Source organism: Carex rostrata, chromosome 2 (genome assembly GCF_964058835.1).
Source record: "Carex rostrata chromosome 2, lpCarRost1.2, whole genome shotgun sequence".
Classification (NCBI taxonomy): domain Eukaryota; kingdom Viridiplantae; phylum Streptophyta; class Magnoliopsida; order Poales; family Cyperaceae; genus Carex; species Carex rostrata.
The window spans coordinates 6,734,461-6,744,525 of record NC_135919.1 but is presented as its reverse complement, the minus strand read 5'-3'; the positions used below and the strand labels follow the sequence as shown (position 1 = coordinate 6,744,525).

The 10,065-nt window shown below is 34.6% G+C and overlaps 2 protein-coding genes across 3 annotated transcripts; one reads left to right on the top strand and one right to left on the bottom strand.

Annotated features, from left to right (window-relative positions):
- Positions 1-3,017: 3,017 nt before the first annotated feature.
- On the bottom strand, positions 3,018-5,859 carry LOC144571887 (uncharacterized). Of its 2 annotated transcripts, none has more exons than XM_078321289.1 (9): positions 5,712-5,859; positions 5,546-5,617; positions 5,267-5,341; positions 4,967-5,050; positions 4,592-4,661; positions 4,133-4,224; positions 3,631-3,672; positions 3,413-3,532; positions 3,018-3,298 (listed from the first exon to the last, which is right to left on the bottom strand). In XM_078321289.1, exons 1-9 carry the CDS (start codon positions 5,724-5,726, stop codon positions 3,218-3,220), a joined length of 651 nt encoding a protein of 216 aa, XP_078177415.1. In that variant the 5' UTR covers positions 5,727-5,859; the 3' UTR covers positions 3,018-3,217. The 2 variants fall into 2 exon arrangements, with proteins under 2 accessions (XP_078177415.1, XP_078177419.1); XM_078321293.1 differs by having other exon boundaries at positions 3,452-3,532; positions 5,712-5,858.
- Positions 5,860-6,216: 357 nt separating this feature from the next.
- On the top strand, positions 6,217-9,859 carry LOC144571902 (uncharacterized). The gene is made up of 3 exons (XM_078321300.1): positions 6,217-6,418; positions 6,816-6,931; positions 9,292-9,859. Exons 1-3 carry the CDS (start codon positions 6,272-6,274, stop codon positions 9,635-9,637), a joined length of 609 nt encoding a protein of 202 aa, XP_078177426.1. The 5' UTR covers positions 6,217-6,271; the 3' UTR covers positions 9,638-9,859.
- Positions 9,860-10,065: the final 206 nt, after the last annotated feature.

Below are 10,065 nucleotides of genomic sequence, written 5' to 3'. Positions count from 1 at the left end.
TATGTGTATTTGTATGTTTATGTGTTTATGTGTATATGTGTATTTGTATGTGTATTTGTATATGTATGTATGTATGTATGTATGTATGTATGTATGTATGTATGTATGTATGTGTATATGTGTATATGTATGTATGTATGTATGTGTATTTGTATGTTTATATGTTTATGTGTATATGTGTATTTGTATGTGTATTTGTATATGTATGTATGTGTGTAGTGTGTGTAGTGTGTGTAGTGTGTGTAGTGTGTGTAGTGTGTGTATGTATGTATGTATGTATGTATGTATGTAGTATATGTGTACATGTGTACATGTGTATATATGTATATCTGTATATGTATATATGTATATATTATACATATATTATAAAAACTGGAAAAAAAGAAAAAGATCAACAAACTGGAAAAAAAGAAGACCGCCCGTGGGAGGGGCGGTTTGGTCCCCTAGGAGACCGCCCGTAGGAGGGGCGGTTTGGTCTCCTAGGAGACCGCCCGTGGGCCAGGCGGTTAGGTCATTTTTGAAAAAAAATAAAATGCGGGGTTATTTTTAAAATTAAACTTTTCTTTTGGGGTATTAATAAAAATGGCCGTATTATTTATGTTTAAATTGTTTGTGTTTGGATAAATTTTTATTAAATCATTTAAATTGTTTGTGCTTAGATAAACTCTTACTAGTATATAACTATACCTTAGAAAATTGACTGGTCAAATGAGTTATAAATAAGTTGTGAGCCAACTCGAGTTAGTTTTACAGCTCGATATTGATATCCCAACTCGAGTTGACTGGCCAAATTACTAAATGAGCTGAGCACGAGTTGGAGGTAACTCGCTCGAACTCGGCTCATTTACAGCCCTAGATCTAGATGTAACATTATTCTAAATTAATAATACATTTTCTTTAAAAATCTCTTCATAACACGCTTTTATCGATCATTAATTTTTCTTAAACAAACTATCATAATACTAATACTATTTATAATCCGAAGGTTGCCCAAAAAACATGCAAAGGTGACAAACTAATTAGGGTTAAGTTGTTGCAATGCATATGCATATGAATAAATTAAATCAAAGTAGGTTAGGTTAGATCATAGATGAGGTTAGTTTTAGAGAGATAGTCACCGTCAACTCAGCAGTGGAGGCACTATATATATATCTGATATCTCACACAAAAAGTGGCATGCATGCATTACAGCATTAGTGCCTTGGTCTAAACTTTTGACAGCTTCCACTAAACCCTACATAGTTGGTAAACTGTATACCATTTATTTACTTATTTTTGAAGAAGCTGACTCACTTAACAACTTTAAAAAAGTAATTATATATACAATTAGGACAAGTACAAGTCATAATTTAATTTAATTTTAATTTAATTTTTTGATGTTAGATGGACCGTGGATGCCACAAAGTCTTAGTCTAACGATATACTTATTTAATCAATCTTATTCTTATCTTGTTAGCACTAAATTAATCTTCAAAGGAATTAATGACCCTAATATATTCAATCTATCCCTTAATAAAAATAAAATAAATCAGTTAATCTTATTAGATAAGAAAAAGGTCTTCTGTGTACTAATTTGACTGAAACGTAATTTACTGGCTATCAAATTTTACCTTTAAAGAAGAAGTAAAAATCTACTACGGCAGGTAACTATTGATTGATATTTTTATGATGCCTTTTTCCAACAAGGAATTCAAATTTTATACCCAAATTGACTCATTCAGCCAAATTTTTAGTGGGCTACTAAACGTAGAAGCCATAAACAGGAATCTACAGATAATGTAGAAAGTGCAATTTTATACGGCATGATCATGACATGCAATTCACAATGAAAGAGGCAAAAATTGTTTCTGGTAGCCTTTCGTAAATTCCCCACAGATAAATGTAAGAGTCATTGACACGGCATACATGCAGCAAAAAATTCTTACCTATTTATGTTACAAAGTTATTATAATTTGGTCTCTGATAATTACAATTTTAAGATAAATGAGCTATAAAATATATTATCTTACCTTTGAAAGAAACAACTTGTTCTGAAAATTTGGGCAATGTGAAAGATAGATGCATAATGGATTGTGTTATCTGATGTGTCCAAATTTTAAATTCTTACCTATTTATGTTACAAAGTTATTATAATTTGGTTACTCAATTTCTCTGCTAATTACAATCCTAAGATAATAATGCTATAATGCTATAAAATATATTATCTTAACTTTGAAGGAGAGAACTTGTTTTGAGGATTTGGGCAATGTGCACAAAGATAGATAAATAATGGATTATGAAATTCCCCTTAGGGTGTGGGACCCACCAGATGTACCATGCATTGATGGCCAAGGAATAGGAGACACTGGTGTGACAGTTGAATGAATATGAAGCCAAACCAAACAAAATTTTTGCAATGCTCTAGTAGGAGTTTAGTACCACAGCCCCCATTTGTGAGGCTTAGTTCTAATTGCTTTTCTATCTCTGTGTTGTGGTGGTTAATACATAGTCGTGCATATCTGTTTTGTTTTATTTTATTTTATTTTTTGAGGAAAAAAAAAAAAAATCTGTTTTGTTTTACTATGGCATTTAGATTGCTACTGGAGTTTCAACCTTATCTCTTGCTGACAATGTGTAATTAATTTCATGTTTCATATAGGAAATGGGCCTTGCGCCTTTTATCAAAAAGAAGAAGATAAATAATGGATTGTGTTATCTGATGTGTCCAAATTATTCATTTCACATTGTTCACTACTCAATGTGGGTTTTTTTTATCACTCTTTGGATCACTGCTAAAAAGGCCCATTGGGGGGCCCAATACATCAAATAATAGTAGCACTACAAAAGGACTCTTCTTGGACACCAAGGTTTGCCAATTTCTGTATGGTCTTGTAACCAGGCCTTCTAGCCTGTTAACTGGCATATTTACCAGGCTTTTTAGGCCCATTAACTAGTATATACAACAAATACCTTCCAAGCACATTTCCATCACTTCTATTCTTATTCTAGAAAATTATTAATAAGGAGGCTGATACACATTTAATTCATAGATCCATCAAATTAAACATATTGAGGGTCATCAAGTGTTCCTTTTCATTCTTCTATGGAAGGCGTATAGATATGACATCAGTTTGAAATACTGCATGCCAAAATCCAGTAACTTAACATTCCTCTAATCCCAAATCCAATGCATTCCCCTATAGCAGAGAAAGCAAACTTACACAAGAGCAAATAGATTTTATAGCTCCTGAATGGCCTCCTGAATGAGTCTTTCTGTCAGTGCCTTCGGCAATCCCATCACACTATCAATGGTCCCCACCTGATATAATTTTACATCATAAAATTGTTATAACAAATCCCACATACTGACCTTTGGAAGATAATTTATAAAATTGTTACAAAGATTCCACTATCAATGGAAAGGAGAGCTAACCATGGTTTCGACAAAGGAGGAGAGAGTGAGAGAACTAACCATCGCTTCAACAAAAGGAGAGGTTAAAGGGTGTTCTACCATAAGCCCACCTGCTACATAAAGAACATCTCCTTCCTCGATCTATAACCAAAAGCATAAATATTAATTTACCCAAATCTATAGAATAAAGAACTAGTGGAAAAAAAATGAAATGCAAGCAACTGACTAATATAAATTACCAGTTTGTCAATAATCTCTTCCGGTATCTCGTGAAAGTATATCTGCATAGATATAAGCAATTCGATTACTTCAAAAGATTGTAGTCATGAAAATCAAAATTACCCAATCTTCTTTGCAAATTAGTTCCGTTTAACCCACATTAAATGAGAAATTAAATGACAGTTCTTTCCAAACACTTGTCTGAAAATTAAATGACAAATTAAATGACAAGGGCACCAGTTTAAGTGACAAATTAAATGACAAATTAGTTCTTTCCAAACACATTAAATGACAAATTAAATGACAAATTAGTTCCTTCCTCGATCATATGCAAGGGCACCAGTTTGGACAACGTCAGTTCTTTCCAAACACTTGTCTGAAAATTAAATGACAAATTGACCCTCAATTTATAATCTCCTACTTATAATATTTTATTTTTGATATATCAAAACTGAGCTTTAGTAGATCTTTAATACATACAGGTAGCAAAAGCTGGTATTGCAATATTTTATTATAAGTTACCTCGGCTTTGTCCCAGTCACCCTTTCTAACCCCAGTCTTTAAATTTGTCACCATAACAGATCCAACCGTTGAAGCATGGCCTTTAGAGTAACCTGAAAACAAAAGAACACAAATTCTATCTATGTCAGTCCACTGTAAAAGAAAAATGCAACAGAGAAGATTGAAAAACAAAAAAACGCGTGGAGGTCAAGAAATCGAGGGTTGGCCATACTTTTTGACTAGGGTTTATTCATAAATTACACAAAGTCCCTTGATTTTAGTTTAAGTTTTATGTTAAGATTGGGTTACTGCTGCTGTAGTTTGGGAATTTTATGTGCAGATATGAAAAAAGGAAGCATTTTGGAGTACTAATCAATGAAGAAGAAGTGAACAGGGCTTAAACTCTCTTTGCAGGTTGCAACAAAGAGTAACACAACGAAAGGCATGAAAAATTTGGCCAAGTCATGAATAAACGACAACCTTTAATAAATTGGCGTGCCTCATCAGCATCACTTGGCTTTTCTCTTATCTCTCCACCATGTAGCACAACCTGAAATGTCCGACACACAAAAACAAATTGGAGTGATAAAAGCTCCTTAATCAACCCCAGCATTTTACCTTTAATACAAGTTGACAGTAACTTTTTGGTACACCAGAAGTAACGCTAATCATGCATTTTTTTTGTTACTCGGTGAAACTTGAAAGCAAAAAAATAAAAGATAAAGATAAATAAAATGAAAAAGAATAACAAATAATATGGAGACAAACAAACAATCCAATTGCAAAAGGACAACATTACAGAGGTACTGGTTACTTCCCGTTTTCTATTATACAACAACTACATATAAAATGTACCTGATCAGCCGTAATCAAAAGGGTCAGCTCAGAAGTATCTTCTTCGAAACCATTTTCTTTGAGCTTGGCTATTATTGCATCAGCCTGAAAAAATTATTCAAATATTAGAAATAAAATGCAAGAGTTTTGCAGTTGTTGGTATCTGGTATTGTAATAACAGTTTAAGTTGAACCAGGTTTGCTGAATTAAGTTCCTTTACTGTTATTAGAACGCATTGAATCAGTACCAAATCCTCAGCCTTTTTAACAGTAATTAGTTGACAAAATGTGTGAAAATACTTGTGTGAGATTTTAGACTGACCTTTGCCTCAGCTAGTGCCATAACCAAATCCTCAGCCTTCTCTTTCCTGATTTGTTTTTCATCTATGTCTGCTCCCTGTCAGAAAATTACAAATTTGAAATATAAAAATAAACATATATTAGTAAATTTTTCTTTGTGATTATTTTACATAGCTATTTTAACAAATTACTTATAAAATGAATGAACTTGTAACCCATTATCTGAGAATAAAGGTTTTCCTACATTTCAGATGGCATAAACAAAAAATAAAACTATGGAGGTTTCAAATGGAAAAGGTACCATAACAGTGAATTGATATCCCATCTCAGAGAGAATCTGCTTACGAGATGCCGAAGAAGACCCTAATATTATCTGCAATTTTAGGGTCAAATATCATACATCGTCAATAAAAAAAAAAAATTATATTATTACTCGGAGTAGGAGAGAAAGAGAGAGAGAAATAGACTTTGAAAGAGGCCATGGTTTTCTTTCGGCTGGAGATGCCGTTCCTTCTACCCTGGAAGTGTGCTTGTTGCCGGGTTTAAGGTTTTAGACCTTTCAAAAAACAAAACCCGGGGAAACCTTCTTTAGAAAAAAAAAAAAAAAAAAAAAAAAATGTGTTGTCAAGAGTGGGGCTGTAAACGGGAATTCGTATCGTCTAATGAATCTCAACCATTTGATCTGTTTTAAGATTCGTGGAAACTAGATCTGCACTAATATTAAAGGTCTCTTAAGTTGTAAGCAGGAATCAAATTGACTCCGTTTAAAATCACACGGTTGAGATTCATTTATTCAAAATCCTCTAAAGTAACTTAAATTTTTAGTTTAGATCCGGACCAATCCGGCCGATATGGAACGCACAATTCTTTTAAAATTCGTGCTGAAACAGATCGGACGTTCTGTATCTAAACGCAAAATTTGAGTTAACTCGGATGATTGTAAATTCAGGCCTCGGTTCCTCTTGACACTGGTTTGATCGAATTGGAGGTATATCGATCGAGAGAGAAAGCGGAGGAAGTGCAGCAAATGGAAGCGCGCGGAGCAAGGGAGGGGAGGGAGGGGAGGAAGCGGCGGCGATGGCATCCCACGGCGGAGGAAGTGATCGACCGCATCAGAGATGATGGCGACTTCGACTCTCTTCGCCTCTCTCTCATCCGTAACCTCAAACACAATGTACTTTTATCCCTCTCTCTCTCTCTCTCTTTCTCTCTCTCTCTCCATCCATCTAAATGTTTATCCTGTTGTAGCCTTACTTGTACAACTAGTTTTAATAACTATGATTTGATTTGTACTCGTACACACAACCCTAATTCATGCTAATTTTCCAATTATGCTACTGAAACACTAAGGTGGAAGACAGAATGAATTAGGGTTACACTTGAACTTCAAGGTGGCAAATAGAAAAACAACATATAACAAAATAAAGAGATAAAATGTGACTAAACTGCTGCAAATTATAGTTCTTTGTTTATCCATTGTGATATTTCAATAATATTTCAGAACTCATATTACAGCGAAACAATATTTTAACGTTATATTCTTTTATGTACTTGTTTACTTTCCAAAAAAGGACGAACTGAGGAAGAGCGTAGTGGAGGAGGTGAAGCAGTCACTGGTTCTAAATGACGATATTTCTGACAAAATTAAAATTCGGGACCTTTCTGATGCCCTCTATCAAGAACTGGGGTATATTCTCTTGGTTCTTTCTCTATTTCTATCTCTCCCTCTCTCTTAAATGGTCAGCGAGAGTTCCAACAATTATATCAATTACAGCATCTATCATGGATCTTTGACCTTTATTGCAAGTTAAATCATAATTAAGAAAGGAAACTAGAACTACATCAGTAATTTAAGGAACGTACCCAAAAATCACGTCAGCATTATTTTTATAAGTGTAACAGTAATGCCTTGCTGCATCAACCATCTTTGCAAGCACTGTGTGCTTAGACTGGAAAACCCTTCGCTGGCATCCAGAGGGGAGAACAGTAGCACACGACCAGTGTATTCAGTCTTTTAAAACGTGGTTTTGAATATACGTGCAGAAGGGCACTGCATATCGCATATTCAGATTCATATATGTGGTTTAATTTACTATCGTCTAAGTAAAATAGTTCACATGAGTGTCCATCCAAGTTCTGTCCACCTCCTGACCACACCTGGAGTAAGAATAAAATGTTAATTATATCTATTTAATGTTAAGAACAAGTAGCTTATTGTTAATTGGATATATTTGTTAATCATGCAAAAAATTGCAACAAAAAAAGTAACTATTGAATAACTATCATAACATGCAGAGGAACCAACCCAGCGAAATTCTCTCTTTCGCTCCCAGTGAAAAAGAGGCAATCCAAACCCTAGCGCCCCCTCTCCTTCACTCACCCTTCTAGGTCTCAACCCCCGACACATCAATACCTCTCCTCTCTCGTCTCTACCTCCTCATGCGGAGAGGAGAATGAGGGAGGGGAGGGAGTAGAGCTGAGGTGAGTGCAATATCATCAGAGCTCGGAGCGTGGAGTTTCTACCCCATCTCAATCGGAGCACAGCGGGGAGTAGATCCCGGTTGTCGGAGCGCGGTGGCTCGAGAATAGATCTCCGGTCGTGGAGAGAGATGGGGAATAAGGTGATAGGGTGATTAAGATGGTAGATAAGTGGGAATAGAGGATTTGATGAGAATAAAAGAGTAAATCTAGGAATGAGGGTCATTTGACTCGTTGTAAATACCTTTTTTATGAATGAAATCGTTAGTAGGCATTTAAAGCCACTAACTTTCAAAAATAAAAGTAACTATTGTGTTGTATGTGCTTCACATGATTGGTCATCATCGCTCTTAGACAATTTAATGAAAATATAATTCATATCTGCTACTTGTCAAATATGTTGGAATCAATTTTTTCATGATATTAACAAATATGACTTTTTGGCCCATATATAACTATGTTTGGTTAACAATATTTACTTACAAACATATACCTAGTTTTTTGTTAACAACACAATTTTCTTATTTAGTATAATTTTGAAGTTACCAACTTTTAGTTGCTATATTATTGATGCATCTGTTGCATCATTCAATAATTAACTAATCTTTCTTAACATTTAATAAGTAGTTATGATACTCATTTAGTGAGCTGTTAAGCAACTGAAGGTGAATGGCTCATGTTCCCCTAAGTAAAATATTTATAAAAATAAAAATTGTCTACTAGAGACTAAACAACATTATTGGAGTTTTGAATAATAATTTTAATTAATCAGAACTGAACCACACAAAAAAATAAGTTATGCAACAACTTATTAATAAATACCTGATTTTCTGCATAACACCACATACGGCTGCATATTGTTGACCTCTTATTATTTTGAGCACTGGTTTGTCGCATATGCATATGTGGCCTCATTCTATTAAATGTTGCCGCATTTGAAAACACTGGGTGTATTAATTGCACAATGCAAACCGGGAGATGAGACATCTTGGAAATCTGCCTTTTTTATGGTTTCAGAAGGCAAAGAGTTTTTTTTTTTTTCTTTCTTTAAATGGCTGGTGCTCTTAAAGTTGTAGGTTTAAAAAAAAAACAAATAGACAGAAAAACTAGATTTCATAAACAACATAGAGGAAGAATGAAGGGAATATCTCGTCGAGGCAATTCTACTTCTTTTGGCTTGGCCCTATTAGTTAGTAGGCAGGGAAGGGATATGATATGACTAACTGGCAGAGTGCCACCTTACATGGTAGAACCATAATCTCATAGTGTCTGAACAGGATCGATGCTACTGTTTGAATCATTTTTTCTATTCTAAATGGTGACTGAATGGTAATAATGGTGAAATTTTACTACGTGCACCAAGCTTTCAGTTATGAACAGATAACCCAAACAAAAACACTAGTCATACTGGTATGGACCTGAAAAATTATGACATGAATCCTCACAGCTAATACATTTTGGTCAATACTATTTGTAACCTCAAAAGCTACTGTCCTGTTGATTTGGTTAGGTTAAGCTCATTTCTAGGGTTTAAATGCAAAGCTATTTACCTATTTATATCACGTGCAGGGGCAAAATCATGGGAAAAATCTCTGATAAGGTCTGGGACACGATAAAATCAAGTGAACAAGAGATACAAGAAACTGTCGAATCAGTGTACTACCGCATACTCAATCCTGAAAATGAGAAGAAGAAGAAGAAGGATACTTCCAGTTTTGCCCATGGAAATAGCCAAAATTGCATTAAACAAGAAAATGAACCTGATGAGCCACCCGGGTTTGCGCTACAGACGAAGGGCAATGAGCCACTGGAAAATGATGTTGCGCCACCTGGTTTTGGTCCTGCTGGAGATGTTAATGAGATGGCTAAGGGGCCCGGTGAGGATGACCTGGATGCTCCACCAGGTTTCAGTTAGACCCTCTGTATACTTAGTCATGAAATTTGACTGAGTTTTTTTGAATTTATAGAGCTTTTGTTTGTCAAATGCCTACTCGATGTTGTTTTTAGTAATTAGCATATATAGATGGTGTATTTATCTAATGTGTTCTGTTGGTATGATGATGGGTAAAAGGAATAGTTTTCTTATTAGTTGCGGTTGTTAATGAATTTGCATAAATTATAGTTCATTTTTGTCTAATTTGTGCTTTGGGCTTCCGCTCTTCAATCCTATGTAACTTGTATAGTTTTTTTTTTTTTTCTGATGTCAACTGCTTTGATGGTAATTGATTCAGTAGGTATAACCTGTAATTTGCAATGATTAAAAGTTATATTACAGAACGAATATAGTTACCTGGGTTAGAAACAAATGATTAATTATTGCTGTGTAATAGAGGATGGATTGTA